Genomic DNA, 21339 nt, shown 5'->3' with positions numbered 1-21339 from the left:
TCTTCTTGGTTTCTAGCAGCCCTAGCCGTTTCAAAACTAGGTAACAGCTAAACTTTTTCAGGCAGTAATCTTACTAAAATTGTTAAATATTTCTCTAGACTGAAAAATGGAAGGACATCTCCTTATAGTTTTCATTATCTCTTTTTTTCTTCAAAATAAGCTTGTTCTGTTTACTTTCAGGGATCTTTAATATTGACTACGCATAATCTTCATTACTGGCCAATTTCACTTTTGGGAAGTAAAATTTTCAGCTTTTGTTGTTGCCATTTGTTTTTATTCTTCCTGGCAAACACACTGTTACTTGCCTATAACATCAACATGAACCCAAAATGGAGAAACCATCTCTTAGAAATATATCCTGAGCCTACAGTCTTAATAGTTCACTGTGAAGACTGAGATGTTTTGAAAAGGTCATTTAGCATCTAGAATTTGGAAGTTAATGCTAACTCTATCAAACTTCACAGTGAAGTTAACATCCCATGACATACACTGTTTTAGTTACAGCCTGCAAACTTTGATACAGCAACTAAGCACATTTTATTAACTGATGTAGAGACTCTAACAGGGTACCTCTTGACCTTCACATCTATAGCAAATAGCGATCCCTTTTATATTCAGGTACTTTCTCTAGCAAAATAGTTTATTCATTTACTATGGATCACACTTTCAACAAAATCCCTGAACAAGTTTTCACATGCTTCACCTCCTTCTCACATGCAGGAGAACACCTAAACTCTGTTTAATCTCATATGTTCCTACAAAGAGTACTCTGCATGTTTCCCCATGTGCCCTTTTGACAGATTTTCCTATGGTTTTAATGCCTAGAAAAGTTGACCCAACAACAGGTAGATTAAAAGAAGGCTTCCTGGAGACACTTTACAAAGCCTCAAACATTCCAAAACAGCTATCATGGCAGTTGCATCATCAGAGGTATTTTTCCACCCTTGAGGCAATTCAAATCCTGGTTTTCTTTAGGCTACTGTTCTCTAAAGGGAAAAATCAACTATTTTGTAATAAAACTGGAAAGAATTTATCTTTCACATCAGCAGGCAGAGTCTGTCCACAGTGTGAATACACTCAAGTCATAAATGACAATCCACTTCCAATTTACAGATTAAAACTGGCACTAGGAAAAATACTTTTCTGCAGACAAGTCCAGCATGAGAGCAGACAAAAGATAGAGTCTGCAAAAGGTCACTCATAGTTCCTTTTCATTTTTAGCCCTTCTACTTACAGCAGTGAAGTGTTAGTTACACGGGTATGTACAAGACTTAAATATCAGTCCTACTAATATCTAGGCCAATCTTTCTTTCCTTCATGACTCAGCAGAGACACCAGAACTCAGCATAGCCTAGTTCAATGCTCATAGTAAAATCTGATCTATTATTAAGATCTAATTCTCTCATCCACACAAGCATGGACAAGATCTTAATCCTTTCTCTTTGCAGTAATTTTGTTCCGTATTCCAAAACACACGTCCTCTTTCTTTCCCAACCTTAAACCAGATCAAGAAAATAAAGATATTGCAGTGATTTCCCTTGTAGGTCAGGGTTTCTGAGCATGGATTTAATGCTGTATTGCACTATTGAAATTACTCAAATCATTACACTTGTAAGGAAATACATTCATAAACCCTCAAAACAGCTACCAAGACACTTCTTAAAGATAAACACAGCTTAAAATACAAAGTACTTGCAATTTGATCTAGCGATGAGCTCATATACTGAACTTTAATTCTTTGCAAACTGAAGGAAGGCATTTGAAATGCCAATGTGAAAGAACTCTGAAATAACTTCATTTATAGGAAGTTGCCCTTTCAAGTCACTTTTTGCCACCTCTATAAAAAATAGCAGCTTATACTTTAAATACCACAAGTTCCTGGTGTCAGCCAGGGTGGCTGGGCCGAGCTGGGTCCCTTTTTGCTTACCAGGATGACTGAAATGCCACCTAAGTGCTGCAGGACATGGACTTCATGGATTACAAAGGCACTTGCCTCTTGTGATACCCGATAGACCACATACATCTGAGAACGGAAATACCTTTAAAAAGCCCCATGGTGTTAGAAAGTGCAGCACCAGACAAACGAAGCTATTTCACTCAAGTTTGTTTTGGCACATTTTCAACTCTCTAGTCTATCCTTGCCTTGTATTCACACACAAGACTTGGAACAGTTCCATTTATCAAGTCTACCTAGATGGAGCATTAAGTTGGCCTCTGAAATAAGACAGGGACAAAAGGGAAAAGTAACGGAATTCAATACTGTTAACAATTCTCTCACTATAGCTTTACGTATGCAGGACAAAAAGTGTAAGGTAGACGGGGGGGGAAAAGCATATGAAATCTGAAGATACAAAAGACTACGTTTCAAGCCATGATACTTGGCATAAGGCAATGTTAGCCAAATATGAAAACCTGCTCTTGTGAAAAAAAGTCATCATATCTCAGAATAATTTTCAACGGAGATAGAAAAGGGATATATACTTATTTCCATAGTTAAATCTGACAGTTGCTAGTGTTTTGTGTAAGACTGATGAGCTTCCAGTTATGCATATTTTTATATATTAATAGAATGGCTATAATTACACAAATATCATATATCCTGCATACATCTGCTAATGGAAATACAAAATTACTCTGTGTTTCAAGTAAAAGCTACACTTCACTTTACACCGTCTTTCAAGGGAAGCTAAGTTTTTACAATACCAATATTCACATTAGCTACTACCAGGACAGAGTTACTAAATATGTACACTTGGGCTTATATTCACATAAGAAAAGCTTCCCCATTGCTGAACTTCTATAGCGACTTTAAGAAAAATGAAAAAATTTTGGCTAGCCACTATCATGCATTGAACTTGAAAAATGAAATCAACATCCTTACTCTATTTTGGAATTTAGCTTGGGCAAAATTCAGCTTCCATTTTATTCTCAGGCCTTTCAGTAAACCATAACCAAGTTATGATCAGGTTTAATTAAGTCAATGGATTACGACAAATAACTACCTAAAAATCATACAAATCCCTTTTACTAGGGCCTACATTTGGCTTCTAAAATCAGGTTTCGTTTGGCAGACACTAATACCTACCAAATGGCAAAAGCAAGAATAAAAAAGAAATGAGAAAATATTGCCACTGGAAGGACAACTAATATCTTAAAAACTGTCTCCACCAATAAATATATCTTGCAATAATATCAATGGTGTAATTTACAAACCTTTAAGGAAGAAATTGTATTATTATGATAATGAAATTCCCAAAGCAACTTTGTTGAGCCTTTTTAAGTGCTACTGCAAGATACATGCCATCCTTCCTGCTGTATTTTCTGTGTTACATAGCTATCAAATAGAGCACATGCTGTAAGTCAGTCTTGTGCTCCAAGCTTTTGAAGACTAATACAATTTAAGTCAGAGCCTTAACTTGATTCAGATTATCAAACTGATGGATACTTTTTTATTCAAATTACAAATAATTCTTTTATATATAGAACAAACCAAAGTATAGATAAATGAGTCATTAATAACATAACATACACCATTTAAACAAATAAGAAAAACCCTCACCATTCTACATCTTGTAACAGTTTGCCTTCATGGCAGGCAGCCATCCTGCATCATTCGTGGGTGAGGAAATGGACTGAAATGAAAAATGACAGGAGTGGTTTCTAAGACTTACAAGTTCCTTGATTCTCCCCAGAACAGTGCCTTTTTTTCAGTGGAGATGTCATTACTTCAGAAGTTTCTACCTGAGGGTTCAGAACTTTTACAATCAATATTAAAAACAAAACAAAACCTATTGTCAGCAAACTTAAGTTCATGACTGGATTCGGTACTTGATGGAAAAGTTTCAAGATCTGCAGATCAACGAGTTGACATTCACAGCACATTACTTCAGCTCTGTTAACCACTTTGGCAAGGAGTCAGTCCTTGTACAGTCATCAAGAAGCACAGACAATAATTCTTACCCTTTCCCTTCTAGGTCCACACTATGTGCTTGATTAATGACTGACAAGTTTCTCCAGTAACATAAATCGACATATTTAGCAGGGAAGCCATGGAAAATTGTTTGCCTATCAGTAGAAATTAAACACAGGATTTGTACAAAGATTAGGCTTATGAAAGACAGGACAGATAATTTGCAGCAAAACAACACACCAGTAACTTCCCACCACAGGAGGCCTTCTGCAAAAGCTTTACTATCTCCACAAGTCTCATCTTGGACAACAGGGAGAAGCAGCAAAGTCTCAGTAACATACAGTATTGCAAGACTGCAAGTAGATGCTTTTCCCTGTGTTATCAGGATAAACAGAGCACATTTTCAACACCTGAACTTGTCTACTTCTACTGTAGTCAGTTTCTCACCCCAAACAAGTCAAGATTAAGCTACTCAGCTACAGCTTTACTTCTCAAAACAACTTAAACAGGCATTTCAATTATTCAAGACATAAGTTTAACTGCTCCTATTAATTTATTAAGCTTCCGAGCAAAGCATAAGGTAAATCAAGGTAGCATTCTAGATTAGATTTATGATGCTGAAACCCTTTTATTCTTATAGAAAAAAAAAAAAAGTTTTTATTTCCTTCTTCCGATGCACAATATTTGGTGAAGAATAGTTATGATTGTTACTCCAGCAATCAAGCCTATTTTTCTACTTGTGAAAGTAAATTAATTTATGACTGCCATTGCTCACTAATGAATTTCTTTCTGAATAACTCTACAATATGGGATCTTATTTCATTTCAGATGAGACTATCAAAATACAAAGCCTATGACTCCAGAAAAAGCAAACAAACAAAACCAACCAGACAAAAAACAAACAAACAGAAAACCCAAAATCCAGAAAAGGAAAAAACCCCTGCCCCTTTTTTGGGGCAGGGAATGAAATAGCATTCAAGACTACTTTGCAATTACACAAAGTTCTGCCAAGCAATTCCATTTCATTTTCATCTCTAGCAGGCAGTACTCCTTTCATCTATGTTTTCCATTTGAAAATGGACTAGGTATAGCCAGTAGGTGGGAATTTTTTCAAGAAAGCCATCAGCCACTACTTTACACCTCCAAGCCTCACATCATCTGAGAGAGCTGGCATCAAAGCCTTCGGGAATATTGATGATTTCTCCTGCTCGCCAGCTTAAACCCAGCAGTACAACAGAACTGAGGATTGTCCTAAACCAGTCCTCTCAGCTGAGGCCAACAGACAGTAGGTCTCCAAACCCAACCTTCACACTGCCCAAAACTGAAGACTCCAGAGCTCTGCTTGGTCTCAGCAAAGAATTTTTTTACTACATTAAATGAAGCACATGCACAACTATGAGGGCTCCAGAAAAATTAGTGGCTCGTTTGCCTTTAGTCCTACAAATGCAAACTGCCATGAACGACCATGGCTTAGCAAAGTAATTTGTCTAGCTATCATGGAAAAAATTAAGGTCTTCACACTAAGCAACTCCAGCCCATACAAGTGATGCAACAGAACAAGGCTGTGAATACCAAGTGGCTTCTGCCTCCCACACAACCAGCAGTCCCTCTCAGCCTCAACATGTAAACCTCAGTGCAGCCGTACTTTATACATCCTTGGAGAGGATTAATTTAACTTTGATTTCCTCTCTGTGTTTGCTTTGGAAGTTTGCAGCTTGAGCAATATATATACGACCAAAGTTTGGCAGCAAGAAGCCCGTAACTATGATGTATATCATTTCAGCCTGGTGAGCATATCCAGAAAAATAAGCTGGCAGTGAGGACAGCTTCATCTCACATTCAGAAAGTGGAAGACTGGTGTAGGAATAAGGAAAGGCAAGACATTTCCAGGAGGTAAATTTAAGATGGATGAAGTCTGATATCATCAATGTGTCTGAGGGAACACGGTGCTCAGCAAAGCAAGCTTTGATCATGACAGAGAAGGCGGCAGGCATACAGATCTTTAAAGCCCTTTCCATCACCCAACAGGTTTCTAGTGTGCTGGTTACTGATACCTCCCAAAGCTTGCCAGAGCAGCGGTAAAACCAGGGCCGTGCAAAGAGGTATTATTGCCACAGGAGAGCACACAGAAAACTATGAATTTTACTGGTCCACTTTGCATGTTTGAGCATAATGCTAGATTGACGAAAACAGTAAGTAATTTCTATCATACTTTCCAATGAGAAGAATAGTAATGAACTCTGAACCATACCATTTCCAATTTAAGTGTCAGTTAAATACCAAAAATTTCAGTCTCAACTTTTATTCCAACAGCTGTCTATCACAAAAGTTAAAAGCATGTATAACATGCTTTTCTAGATACATAATATTCTATTCCATGTAATCATAAAATCATGATTCTATGATAATACCGCCCAACCTATAACACATTTTATGCACAATAGAAAACAGCTTCTATTGCATTCCAACTAAATACAAGGATTTTCTTTTTAGCTTATTCATGCTGTTTCTATATAGCTGAAATGCATTTGCTCAGCTGAGTTCCCTGGTACCACTCCTGCCAGTCATAAACTCCAATTTATGAGTGAAGAAGGCATTATTGCCTGGAGCAAAATAATCCATCCTGACACAGACCTTGTTTTAGGGATTTTCTGGCACACAAGGGTTCTTCACTGCGTACAAACTCAGAATTATCCAACATCACAACCTATTACTGTTTCACTAGTGTACTAGTCTTGTAGCATTTAGATTTCCATGCACCTAAAATTGATAGGGTTCCTTTTATTAGACCTCTCTATTAGTCAAGATTATGTTGTTGCTTCCACCAGAAGCTTTCTGTAAAGAGGCACAAGTGCTGGAATGCAATAGCCTATATTTTCCTTAATGTCTTGTTATCATTGGTTAGCAGTGTGTTATCCCTACAGATGAAACCTAAACTTACCTTTTTAATATTATACACCATAGAAGATTTATTTCCAACTTTGGCTTTACTACCTTTGCTATCTTTTAACATCACTGCTCCCTTTTCTCAATCTAAATTCAGAGCCTTTAGTCTGAGCAGTCCCTTCCCTCCACAAAATTCAGTTCGGTGGAGGAAAGAGGAAAGAGGAAAGAGGAAAGAGGAAAGAGGAAAGAGGAAAGAGGAAAGAGGAAAGAGGAAAGAGGAAAGAGGAAAGAGGAAAGAGGAAAGAGGAAAGAGGAAAGAGGAAAGAGGAAAGAGGAAAGAGGAAAGAGGAAAGAGGAAAGAGGAAAGAGGAAAGAGGAAAGAGGAAAGAGGAAAGAGGAAGGAGGAGGGAGGAAAGAGAAAAGAGGAAAAGCAGAAAGGAAAGAGGAAAGAGGAAAGAGGAAAGAGGAAAGAGGAAAGAGGAAAGAGGAAAGAGGAAAGAGGAAAGAGGAAAGAGGAAAGAGGAAAGAAAACATGTTTAAAATCTGTGTTACTTTCCTACAGTATTTCAGCTAGGCCCAAAATTCAGCATGCAAAGTTCAAATACCAAGAACAGGAGTATGTATTTCAACACCTAAATATAAGCTTTTTTTTTTTTTTTTGCTTTTTTCTATTTAAGCCTTTACCATCAAGTGATTCGTGGTTTGAATACAGCTATCTGAAGACTATCATACTCTGGATGTGTAAGACAATACCATTTACAAGACGGTGTGACATAGTCAAACACCTGGTTTTTCCTGGCCTTGTTCTGGCAGCCTACAATTCTTTCCTCAAGGAAAAAGAGAAAATGATGATTTTTTCAACTACTTCCAGATGTTAAATGGCAATGGCTCTGACCAGGATACCTGAAGCTTCAAAAGCTCCAGCTAACTTATACATCCACATTAAACAGAATCAAATTAGGTGCATCTGGCATGGTAAGCAAAGGCATCATCTCACACTTCCAGAGCTCTGCACAGGATGCCTTGACAAACTGGGGGCAGGAGTGTCCTTCATTTGGATTAAATTAACACAGACATGATGTACAAATGAGGATTTTAAGCCAACATGTCAATAAAACAGCACAGGAGCCTAACCACTTGCAAGCCCAGTAAAAGATCTAATTCTGAGCTGAACACACCATTACCAGACCACAAAGCTTGCCCACAAAACTGGGTCAGAATTGAAAAGCTCACAGTCCAACGAGAAGCAAATTTTTTCCACTGATTTTTGAACCACGTTAGTATTAAAAGATACTCAAAGTCAGAACAAAATTGATGTCGCTTGTTTAATTTTAAGGAAGCAACCAAGGCAACAAAACCGTTTCTAGCTTTTGAGTAAACATGCACACACCACAGAGTACTGCAACATAGTGTTAATGAGGTGAGGACTGATGATGTGTTCTCAGTTTAGCATCCTCCCATGCCAAATTTCTTGAAAATTCCAGTACATGCACAGATGGGGGGAGTTGAAGCTCATCCAAATCTTGAATTTAGTTTCCTGGTCACTAGTAAATGAACACAAACAGAAATAAATAACCCTCCAACACATAAATAGCACCCTAGCACCTAAAATACACACATTTTTCTTGCTTCACAGAGAAATGTGTCAAGGCATAAATGGAGACCGGTATCATTGACAGCCATGCAATTCATACCAAAGATGATCTTGTCCTCAGGTTAAAAGGAGCTGACAAACATACCTCAGATTTCCCCTTAAGTTTCAACTACTTTCTTTTCATAGAGGCTTTGTGTAATGATCTATCACTAGCCCCAGTTTATCTCGCTATTCCAGTGCAACTCTTTAAGAACAGCTCAAGCAGTTTTTCATGAGCAACTTCTGGATGGGACATATCCACAGGTTCAACGAAGCTTAGACACCAACTGAACTCCTTCAAAGCTTTGAAGAAATATGGCCTCTCTTAGGAGTTGAAATTAGAGGCCCGTACTCTTGAATTTAGTGTAAAAGTATAATTCAACCCAAGACAATAAGCAACATTGTCAGACTGGTAAGTCAACTATTTTTTAGAACCACACTCACAATCCCAAGATAAATATCATTAAGTTTTACATAGAGTTTATGATTTATCTTTTGGATTAAAGGAATTCTATCTGGTTATGCAAGCAACATTAGAATCCAAAGATTCACTGTGATTACATTTGCTGTTAATAAATCATCTACTACAAAATGTTTGTTTCTCTGGCATGCACTAGCTAACCATTCAAGCAAAAAGTCACAATTTCCACAAAGAGGCCCAAAGGAAACACTTTGTCCTTTCCGCAGTATCTGAGCCTGCTAACTTTACAAGCATAATGTACCACATTGAGCAGCAGACAGTAGAATACAAAGGTTTGGTTAATCATACTTTTAACCATTTTTTTAATGACTTTGCAAATACTGCTTTTCCATTTCTTCTACCTAGTTACATGCTTGCCATTCCAACTACATTCCTATTTTTCTATTAGGCAAATAGTTTAGCTTTTGTTTAGTTATGGTTTTATTATTCTTCCTTCAAAAACAGTACAGAATATCAAATATTTAAACATGGTTGCTTCAATTTTAGATTAAGGAAATGTTCAACAGTAGAAGTTCATGGTATATCGTCCTTCTAGACTTATTTCCAAGATACATGAGAAAAGATCTTTCTCTCAAACAAGGATATATAAGGAGTTGATCTAATATTTTGTGTTCTGATTCCTGTGAAATTTGCAGGTTTAAAATTCAAGCAGCATTGAAACAATTACAGTTCTGAGTTAAAGCACGAATTAAGGATAATAATAAATTACTCTAATAGTCTGGGTATTAACTTGATATCAAATTCAAGAGACTATCCCTGTCATTCTTTTGCTTTAAGGGTCTGTTTATATCAAAACTGGAATAATCAATAACAGAAATCAGGACATGAGATAAGTTACATCAATTCTGAGCCTTGTTTTTTCAGCATTTTCAGCATTTGCCAGCTGTCTAACTGAAAATGGGCATCTACCAATAATCATGAGTTTCTCACAACCAAATCTCACGTTTGCTTCGGAATATTCACGTATGAACAATATTTTAAAAACAACTAGTATCATCACAGCAACAAAAAAAATAGCAGGTGAGGATATTTTGTTTGTGCTTTGGGGCTTTTTTTGCTATATACAAGCACACATTCTAAACAGAATTGAGAATGTGTGAAAGCCTTAACACATCAAGGTGAGAAGATGCCAATCCTCCTTCATCCCACACAGCTATTTAATATGACTGATAAAATCTGAACCCAGTGACTAAATGGCAGTGCTATTTTGAATTGGATACACTTTCATTGGGAATGACATTCTCAGCATAGTCCAGCATTCATGTTCCACTAAACGCTACAGGATTAAAAAGACAGTGGCAGAAGTGATCTTTATGAAACGTTGATAGATAGAAGCAGATTTATCATTCATCTAATGCCATTTTGGAAGAAAGAAAAAGAAATATTCCTTGATAGCTTTTTCTTTTCCAAAAACGATTTTGTTATGTAGTCTGCCAAATTAACAGCACCAACTGACACCCACTATGTCAGGTTTTTTTACTGGAACATGACAAAGCATATTCAGAATATTGTGAATTTTATCCAGGTCCAGAATAATCTATGTTCTATGTTCAGGTGTGCCTGATTAAGGCTAGAAGAACACATAAATGGCAAATCATCAGATTATATTCATGTTCACAACTTCTCCTTATACTTCCAGCCCAGTCTGATGTAACTGCCTAAACCAATGATGATCCAGCAGTCAGAATTAACAGGAGCACAGGAATTATCATTATCCACTCTTGAACTGACATTTTCATCGGCCAATCCCAGTACATACTTCTCAAAGGAAATCTGGGAATGCTGGTGGAATTGAGGATATGCCAACCTTAAGAAAAACACAGTAGCAGGAATTATTGTACAATAGCCAGAATAGAAATACAGAATGGCTCAGCAACTCTAAGCAGATATTTCTCAAGCATGATGCTAGTTTTGGCACTGTTGGTGGTATCAGTCTTAAAAATTACACCGTCATTTAACTAGCTGACATTAAAAGATAAGATATAGGAACATAAAGCAGGATATTTTGTGCAATAAATCTAAGCTACAGCATCTTAACAGGGATTGTGAAGTGTATAGTAAAAGAATTTGCTCTTCCAATTTTATTTCATTATTTCAATCAAGAACTAGAACTAATCTGAAGGAACTTGCCCGTCTCAGTTCATAAATTCTGAAAAATGGATAAAAGTGACATATTTAAATATGCATTATCAGGTTGTATATATTCTTCAAGAAGTCTTAGGAGACAGTGTAGCATTCAAGAAGGATGGGGTTTTGAACTAACAAATGCTGGGCACTCTTCATATCCTTTGAGATGACTTCACTTTTCAAAGAAGGAAACTACTTTAGGCAGCTATCATAGGCAGTAACAGGAAGAACAGTTAAGTGTCAGAACCTCTCTGTGATAACAGTATTCAAGTGGTTTGGTACAGCATTTTACCTAAAGAATTACATTTGGGATCTTAGATTCCTTAAAATCAGATTTACAGGTAATTGAATAAACAGCAATCACTCCTACCAAGCATCAGACCTTACTTGGAAAAGCTAATGCCAGGTTTTTAAATTGGGATCATTTTTCTTTAACTGTACTGTAAGTGCATTTGCTCTGGTGGGTCTCACATTTCAGGCAGCAGATCAAATAAGACTGTAGTTTCATGTACCTTTCCAATTTGTTCTTGGTATCGTTTGGGCAAGTATTAAACATTTGGCTATAGCATTTCAGTACAAATTAGCCAGAATAACGTAAGGTTTCAATTTGCAGGTTCAACCTTGCCAATGTCTCAGCTACTTTTGCCTTGTATTTGAACTCTAGTTTAAATGCTGATAGTAATGGTGTTGTAATTAGCAGAACAGTTCTGCAGGAATACTGCCTATTAGATAGCAAAAGCATTCAAGATGTGGTTAAGCACAAAAAATAGTGCTTAAGAGCAAGTGCTATACTACTTTGTACCTTCACATACTGCTTGAGGTGATTATATTTGTGTATGCATTCAGATATGTTGGTTAGAGGGATTTAAATAGTGAGCTCTGTTTATTTGACCAAACTGTTTATAGTTTTGGATTTATTAGCTGTCACACTTCTCAGCGCCCTCTTAGTCCTCCTCAATCTTTTTGGCTTGAAGTGATTCTGTTCTGGCACATTCTGCAATGCAACCATTCACTTGTCTAGAAAACTCCCCTGTTAGAAAACTAACACAAAACCCCAGGAAACTTACCTAGTCTCCAGTTTCAGCACCAACTCAAAACAGACACAGTCCACTCAAAGCCAACTGAATCTCTGCCCAGTTCCAAGCAGGCAGGGGCAAATTCAGGCATTGATATCAACTTCTAACACACTGTGGTGTACAGAAAGCCTGCTTTGAAAGAACTTCAGCAGTAGAAGCAAGAGCCCAAATAATACCCAGTAAGAGGTGGCAAAGACAGGAGGACAGAAATGAAGAGCACTGCCATCAAAAGAATAGAAACTGTGCATATATTTGCATTCATCCAGAAAGAACACCTACAAGTTTTTAATTCTGATACTGGGTTAATAAACTTCTCATGTTAAAGAGAAAATGAAAAGCAAAATGGCAAAGAACTGAAGTGGGAAAAGTTTTTTTTTTTCTTAACAGGTATCTCACGAAAAAAAGAGGTCTAAAGAGCTCTGTCTCCCAAAGGGATCATCAAGAAAATCTGGGTAAAAAAACCTGCATCTCTTTTCAGCAACATCTAGCTCAGTGCCTCAAAAAGGCTGTACAAACAATTCAAAAGCTTCAATGGAACTCCGATATACCAAACACAGCTACCTACCTATTTATGTCAACCTTAATACACAGAAAGGATGTCTACTTGCAAATTGGTTCTCTGAGATTTTTATCTCCCTTGGAAAAAAGATCAGGATTGTACTCACTTGAATCTCAGTTTGAGCTGCTTCTCTATCAGGAACCATTTAAAACACGAAAGGCATTCCATAGCAACAAACCTGCTCCATCTTCCCAAATTTTTTTATATTGTCCATCACAATCCACAATGCAAGACATTCTCTTAAATTCACTGAATAAATTAATAATTACTCAGAGATCCAAAAGATACCACGTATTGAAAGAATGTGATTATGAAGCCAAAAGAAATTAAAACTAGCTACAGCCCTCCCTGAAAGTATCCTATAACAAGTACTTTGTCCTCTCACTTGTGAGGTGAAATGAGAGGCACACAACACAAAAAAAAAAAAAAAAAAAAGTGTTCAAGAAATGTCAGTTAATATATTCCCATGCAGAGCAGTGATAAATGTTCTCTGATACTGAGGTCAATTTTTTCTGGAAAAAGAAAGTTTTCTATATAGAAGCTTCAGTGGCCAGGTCCCACAGAAAGAGGATGGTAAATGGCACCAAACACAGCCTGATCAACAAAGCCATCATCTTGCACAGGGTATAGTAGAACTTTTACCTGAGTAATTAAAGCATTGCATGTTTGTAAAGTGCTGCATTTTCACACAGTTGCCTCCTCAAGATGCTTTTATGGAGGGAATGGCTTCAAATGAATGATATTGTTCCTGCCAGGTTATAGGCCCTGCTGCTCTGAGAGTCATAGAATCATTTAGGTTAGAAAAGACCCTTGAGATCATCAAGTCCAACTGTAAACCCAGCACTGTCAAGTCCAACAGAATCACAACAAAACCCAAATAAAACAGAAAGAGGATACAACTATGAAAGAGAGGGCTCTTCTAGTACACACCTAAACTGCAGAAGAAATACCTCATGTGTAGAGATGCATACAAACAACTACTGCCAAAACAAGTGCATTTGATCTCCACACTAAACATAAATTTCAGTGTGCTCTAGAATTGTCAGAGTACTGCAAAAGGGGAAACAAAGTAAAATACTTAGTCTTTGAAGGTCCTTAGAAGTCAACTAAAAGCAGATAAAATGTAAATGTCTTCAAAATACAGCAGCTGGCTTCATGGTATTTCTGCAAAACTCAAAATACTAAGATTTCATGGGATATATTAGGAGGTACTTCAGCACTGAGCCCTTCTGCTAAAATAGTATTTTACTTCATACCTAATCCCTCAATCTGATTTTACAGAAACTGAGAAATAAATTAGAACTTCTACACTGATCTCACACATGAGCTCCCAATTTAAAGCTGCCTCTGGATTACATCTTAATGGGGCTATACATGAAGTGCAAACAGTATTGATTTTTTATTTGAAGAACAGTCAGTCAAGTTAATACAAAGCATCCAGCTTGGACATAACATTCCATGCTTTGCAGGTAAGTGCTAGAAGAAAATTCCCTGAATAAGGTAAGCTCGTAAAAAAACAGTCATTCAGTCTAATCTTCTAAATCAAGTTTCAGACAATAATATTCCAGCTGAGACTGTGTCTAGCAAATTGCATTTAAATGGCCCACAAAAACCCACTTAGTCCTTCACTTGCCAGAGAGCAATGGGGGGTAGTAAAAACTCATGCGATCTCATGTTTCTAACTGTAATTGATTGATAGGGTAAAGAATCGCAGAGCATGTCTGAGACTGGAAAAGAAGTAAGAGGCAGTATATATTCAAAGCTAAAGAGAACTGTTTCCTCAGAAGAGGAGACAGTGTGGAGTCATCAGTGTTCATGGACACTCACTGGCTACCGCACTTCCTTCTGAGCCAAGCTGTAGCCAAACAAACAGGCCATAACTGCTCCACCCCTGCCCATCAAGAGAGTTAAATGATGTTGCCTTAATAGGATATCTGGGACTGGAACAACAAAAACCATTTGAAGCATCTTGTTACCTATTTCTGGTACCTATTCTATAGAGAAACATCACAGCTCCCAACAGATAACGTGGTTGCAGTCATCAGGATGAAGAGTGTGGTTTGATTGCTTAAACTGATGGCAAGATAACACCTGCTCTCAGATACTTCCTGAGATGATTTGCTCTTCCAAGCAAGACTCCTCTTCAACATCTTTATGCAGTTCTTGGGAATACGTAGCTAGCTAAGTAGTACATTCATTACATGACTGCTCCTCTGCTGTAGAGTACCAGAGCTAAAATGGATCAGTCCCACAGATTTCTTTTCTAATTGTTTCAAGGCATTCATTCCATTGATTCAGCTTCAACAAGTGTTGTGTCACCTGTCTTACAGAAACACAAGCTGTCTGGAGACAACCAGAACTGGAAAGAATCAGGTCTGTTTAAAAAGCTGGAAAGCAGAAGCTGTAAAAGGCCTTCAAGCCCTAAACAAATATTATGCTCTATACAGAGCTGGGCACTCAGGAATGCAGCTGGCAGTAGAAATTCAGAGGATGCAAAGAATCTGTCTGCCACTTGCTCAATCAGGATCATTTCCCATGGCAATGAAGGTTCACTTGCAATGAAGGAGAGCACACTTGCAATGTTTCCTAGTCCTTCCCACACCAAACCCAGCTATACACAGCTTGCCACACAACACATGGCTCCTTCACAGAATAACACACAGTGAATTTACAAAATAGGCAGAATTGGAGCATTCTGTCCCTGCAGTAAAAAACCTCTGGTGAAAAGATATATACAAGTACCAACTTCTGTGCTGGGCAGATACTACTGTACTATGGCAAGCAAATACTAGAGTGGAGTAGGTAAATTTAAATAACAGTTAAAAAAATGTCATGCAAACACCCCAAAATATTTAAGTGCCACTGCTTGTCCAGCATCTAACACAATCAGACTCCTGCTCTCAGCTGATCCCTAGACATCACTCTGTAATAACTGAACAGCATAAAAACATTCAGCCTTCTGTAAGAACAAAACTCAAGTCATCTTGTGGAAGGTATGAGTCTTTATCAGCTGAATCCTCCTTCAGCCTAAGTCTACTGTTCACGGGGAAGAGAGGCAGCATCAGTAAAAAATCCGAAGACGACAAATAAGTTGATAAATGTGCCTTCCAGTAACAGTACCAGTTTCAACAGCACCTGTTTTGCCCCAACTACTTCCATGTCTCAGGTCTCCCTTGCCTTCACAGAATTCCTATGCTCCTTGGTTATGACATGCCAAATATCTGCCAGATTATGCAGCAATCCAGATTAAGATAATTTATATTAAACTGCTCCACATTAGCAATTCTTCAGGAGAAATAAATGGTAAGACAATAGTAATGGAACAGGCTGAGAAAGAAGCTACCTCTGAATCTGTTGTCAAAATAGGTGTTTGTCAAATCATATTATTTCAGGGCACAGAAAAACTAGGCTAGCATCTGAAATGGCCTCCAAGTATAGAACACCCAATTACACTGCTCTGAACTCTGATTTTGCATGTGAACTCATAAAAATATATTTTTACTACAGCATCTGCTGGCCTGCATTTAAGCCTCCCTCACTAATGAATTAATCAACTGCAGACTAGTGGTGAAGACTTCAAGGTCAACATTAGTATTTCACTGGCTCAATAATGGGCTAAATTAAGAACAGAAATCTTAGGAAAGGCTTATTTTGCATTATCTTATTTGAATTAAAGACTCAAGTAGAACAGAAAGTTAGAACAATTATTAAGTACTGACTTTGGAACTTCCACTATTCTTTTGTGGTTTCCTTTCCTTTTCGTTCCTGGCTGTCAAAAAGAGAATACATTTCCTAAATTTATTTCATGTCCTGGTAATTCACCTCTTTCAGGTACCTCAAAATCTTTGAATCTAAGGTTTAGAAAAACATGAAATCTACTATTCAATGTAACATTATTAACCATTTATTTGTTGTTAAATGTATTGGCTGGACTAAAAAGCACAAATTCTAAACCAGTATTTCTCATGATTCATAGGTGCCAGATATTCATTCTTGGTATGGGACTATGCATGCCCAACAACAGAACTCTTGTGATTTATGTGGTCATATATTACTTACATGAACGGCTTTTCCTGAACAGATTCTACAGTCATAGTCAGACTAGCCAAACTAGAGCTATTCATACCTCTGATTTCCTTTATCCATACAAAATAAAACTAGACAATCAGAGCTTCTAACTTAATTTGTAGTGACAGAAGCATAAGAAATCAGAATTATAACTTGATTTGGTCAGACTTGGTAGTAATCGTTACAACAGAGTAAAACAGAAATACTAGTTATGACATATAAATGTACAATTTTTAAAAATCCTTCTGGCTTACCTCATTAAACTCTATATAGTTATTTCCTCTCAGCCTTTAAAGACACAACTGTAAAAACTACTCACATATAATAAGCCAGAAAGAAAGTATCAGCATTTCTCTGTTCATAGGCCAGTTAGTACAACACTGTACTGATACTGACAGATATGACATCTCCTTGCCCTGGACATTAGAGAGCCAGCCCTGGGTGATGACATACTCCAGTAATTGTAGGTAAGATTTACTGACCTAGTTAAATCTGTGTCAGGTCTTCACATTCCCAGATACACCTTTGAAAAATTCATATCAACCAACTCACATTTTCATGGTGTTCACAGTATGAAAAGATAGAGGCTGATATTTTACCGAAAATGTATGTCAAAAAGCTTTCATCAAGCATATCCTTCAAATAGAACTGCAAAATCAGATCACATAAAACCTTAAGTATAAAAGCTTTTGCCAAAAAAGTGGCACACAAAATTACTCTTAAGTCTCTACGTTTGGGTTCTGCAGAAGTATCCTATATCCTTTGTCACAAACTTAAAGCAGAAACTACTACAGGTAGAAGTGAAAACTGTTTAAAGGAAGAACTGTTTCTGAATTTCTAGCAGGCCAATGCTACCGTACACAGAAGGAATGAGGAAGAGAGTCTCCTCTTCTGAAAACTGCTAGGGGGCCTGACCTGGGTAATGAGTACCAGCTGCCTACCTTCACTGGTGGCTGCATTCTTCTGGGCTTTGGTGGGCGTGTGATCCGTACTTGAACTCACGTCGGATGAGATGCTTGAGCTGCCCTTGCCTGCAAAAGGAGAAAGGTGGAGAGGGAGGGAGGGAGGGAAGAGAGAGAGAGTAAACATGAGTATCAACTCTGGAATAGAAAGACCTTCAATATCTGAACCTGGAACAATTCCAGAAAGCTTTAAATTAAGTTTAAAGCAACTGATGTTAATTTTGTACACATTATGATAGGAACTCACTGTAACTTCTAGCATGTGTATCTTCACAGGTATTAAGGCTGCAAATAGTCTCCTATGCCACAAGGCCTCTCACTACATACTTGTTAAGCTCCATTGAAAATTAAATGTTTGTGATTAACAACACTAGAGGGATCTAAATTTACTCATTCAAATACGTCTAACACAGAACAGGATAAATGGTTGCATTCAAAATATGCTAAATGAGTTTAGATTTCTGTCTCATGTGTTCACATCAGATATTCAAGTCACTTGGTCATGAAAATGAAAGCAAAGTATCTGTTTTCTCCTTCACCATGTTCACTGCATGATGTAATACACCATTTCAAAACTAACTTTTCACTAAGGGTGGAAGGTTTTTAACTGCAAATCATAACCTATGGGTGTTCCTTATCTTATTTTCTCTCTTAGAAGCTTTTCCTGAATTTCCTAATCCATGTCTTCAGACCTATATTCAGGATGTCAAACTCTAGATGCAAGTTATAAACAAAAGAAATTCAAATACATGTTAAATATTAACCCAGATAGATACTACAGAACAACAGAGTTGGCTAAACCAAAGCTGTATTCTCATCTACCTGTGAGAATCTAAAAAGGAGTCACTTCTGTTTCCCTTCACTCACTGCTCAATCTCAGTAATTACTAACAGGGAATGCTGCTCTATTCTGCAGCAGGAACCAAACCACCCACCCAATGAGCAGTAAGTGAGATAATTCTAGAGAGAGGAAATACAGTGAATACCGATACATTTTAAGAAGTTACCTGTCCCCACAATCGCTGCATCACTGAATCCTTTAAGACCTGTGTTATTTATTTGACCAAAATTAGGCTGTATGCAGAAAGCTAGCTGACACCAAGTTTTTGACACTTGAGTAAACCTATAATCACAGAAATGTTAGCAAGAGACTTTTCTGATCTGTTATTTCAATCAAGCATTCCCTGGGGTTCTGGGTTACAGTATGCCTGGTTTTCATAACATTTTTATGTAAGAGAGGGGTCTGCTTTTTAAAGGTGCCACAACAGAACAAGGATTTAAATTTTAATGGGAAACGACTGGAGAATGTGCAAATGTAGGTTGCTTCATAACCAAGGTACTGCCACTTAATCCATCAGCCAGCCCTAGAGAATCATTCTCCACAGAAAGTTGCTTAAGTTAACATGCTTAGATCTGAGAGATGATTATGAATTGAAGTGAAAGGATATTAAAATAGCTGCAAGAAAATAAAAAAAAAAAAATAAATGGCTAAAGATAGTAGTTGGTGAAGAGAAAGAAAAAATGAGTATTTCCAGTGATTCACTAACTGCTTTTTACATTCCCCTAAGAAGTTAAGCAAAACCAAGAACCAGCACTTCCAGAATATCACTTCAATTGCTCTCAAGCTGTGGCATGAGTTGGAGTAATAGACTGTGGTCTTTATAGAAATTACTGCCCCAAAGTAACTCTATGGCTAAGGCAACAAGGTTCATGGTAGAAGAAAGGCAGAAGATAAAAGGGAAGGGTAGATGTTAAATGCTCTTTCCCAGGAAGAGGCCAAAGAACAAGAAACACCTGCAGCAGCTGATAATCAAATCACCACTACCAGCAACTCCTTATGTATCAAAGACTACAAGTCCAGAAGCAGAAAATAAAATTCCAAGAGTTATCAGCACTCCTTAACAGAATTAATATAAAGAAAACAAAACTAAACAGACTAACTGGAAAAATTATTTCCTCAAAGCAAATAAACAGGATTTCCTCTAAAAAAGAACTCATCTTTTTTTAAGATAAAGGGGGAGGAAAGAGGGAAAGGAAGTCAGTGATACCAAATAACCACAGAGTTGCAAGATGGTCATATCTGGCATGGGAAGTATTCACTTTGTGAATACTTTTCAGGCTCCACACCTGCCCACTAACAATAGCAGTTCTATTTACCCCAAATACAAGCCTACCTCAAATAGCATAACCAAAATATTTTACCCACTGTAAGCTACAAATTGTCAGTACACCTAGTAGCATCATATTTACAATGGCACACTTCTGCAGAAATTGTGAAATGCCTGATGTAAGTGTAGATATTTCTCATTTAAATCAACTTTAAAACATTTTAACACCTCGCAAGAATTTTAAACTAGAAGAAACAGCGCCCCCCCATAGTTACTGCTTTGATTGGGCACAGTTCTACCTGTAATTACATCTGTAGATGGCGTTTTCTCCTACTGTATACAGCCCCAAAACTAACCTTTTTTCCTTATCCTGCTCTGAAAGTCTCCAGTCAGATGAGGGGAAAGCAAGAGATACTTTCTAGTAATTTTCAATGTGTTTCAAATAGAGTAGCTGACACTATATATCTTTTCCATTTTTACAGTGCAAAACAAAGCTTCGAGTACGCTAGATTTGGCTACTGCAGACTCATGTACACATGCCAGAGCTAAACTATAACAATATTTAAATATTCTCCAAAGAGGAAAGGCTAAGAGAACAGCAGCTGTTCAGCCTGGAGATTGTAGTTGGCCTCTTTTCCCAAGTAAGAAGTCACAGACAAGAGGAAATGGCATCAAGTTGTGCCAGGGCAAGTTTAGGTTCAATACTAGGAAAATTTTCTGCACTGCAAGGGTGTTCAGGCATTGGAACAGGCTGTTCAGAGGAGCAGTGGACTCACCATCCCTGGTGTCATTTAAAAGACATGTAGATGTGGTGTTTAGGGACATGGTTTAGTGATGGACTTGGCAGCACTGGGTTCACAGTTGGACTCGATTGTAAGGGTCTTTTCCAACCTAAATGATTACATGGAATATTACAATCACAGAAATTCAAAGACTGATGATTTCCCTAATGCCACAGGGAAAACTTAAAGCACAGTGTAACACTGGTTTCCAGAGACCAGTTCCTCTCCAATTCTCAAAGTGCACTGAGAAAGTCATTGCACATAAATATACCCTAACAAGAGTTCTAATGCAATGACAACTAGAAGGATCAAACAGAGGGCAATATTGCAGACTACAGCAGTAATTACTGCATTTGATCCTCTGCTTAGACAAATTAAAGGCCTGCCAAAAGCTTCCCTAACATGACTTGCAATCATCCAGAGCTTTCTTCACACAGTCAACAGTTTTTTATTTGTAAACCAGAAGCTGCAATCCAAAAGAAAGGAAACTGCACTATGGTAGTAAGTAGATAAGGTAGAAGAAACCTGTTTTCCTAAAATACAACATAATTCACACTGGGAGAGAAGGTAACATGTACTTCACAACACCTGCAAATAATCACACAGCTACACAGTTGCAATTCAAATCATTTCTCTGACCTGCTTCTGAAGAAGCAAAAGTATGGATTTTTTCTCTGCCTACCAGTGCCAAAACCTTAAAGCAGTCAAAGGAATAAGATTCCAGCCATCTAACCTAGTATACTATTTC

The 21339-nt window shown here is 37.5% G+C and overlaps 1 protein-coding gene across 2 annotated transcripts in view; it reads right to left on the bottom strand.

Annotated features, from left to right (window-relative positions):
• FBXL7 (F-box and leucine rich repeat protein 7) overlaps positions 1-21339 on the bottom strand; it is a 173867-nt gene that overhangs the window by 114767 nt on the left and 37761 nt on the right. For both annotated transcript variants that reach the window (XM_040083721.2, XM_040083717.2), the window contains exon 2: positions 17682-17771. Coding sequence is in view for 1 of the 2 variants with exons in the window: in XM_040083717.2 (XP_039939651.1) it covers positions 17682-17771 (90 nt within the window). In the remaining variant the exon portion in view is untranslated. The remainder of the gene's footprint in view (positions 1-17681; positions 17772-21339) is intronic.

The sequence above is a fragment of the Hirundo rustica genome, chromosome 1, assembly GCF_015227805.2.
Source record: "Hirundo rustica isolate bHirRus1 chromosome 1, bHirRus1.pri.v3, whole genome shotgun sequence".
Lineage (NCBI taxonomy): Eukaryota > Metazoa > Chordata > Aves > Passeriformes > Hirundinidae > Hirundo > Hirundo rustica.
The sequence above is the reverse complement of the archived record's forward strand: the minus strand, read 5'-3'. Positions and strand labels throughout refer to the sequence as shown.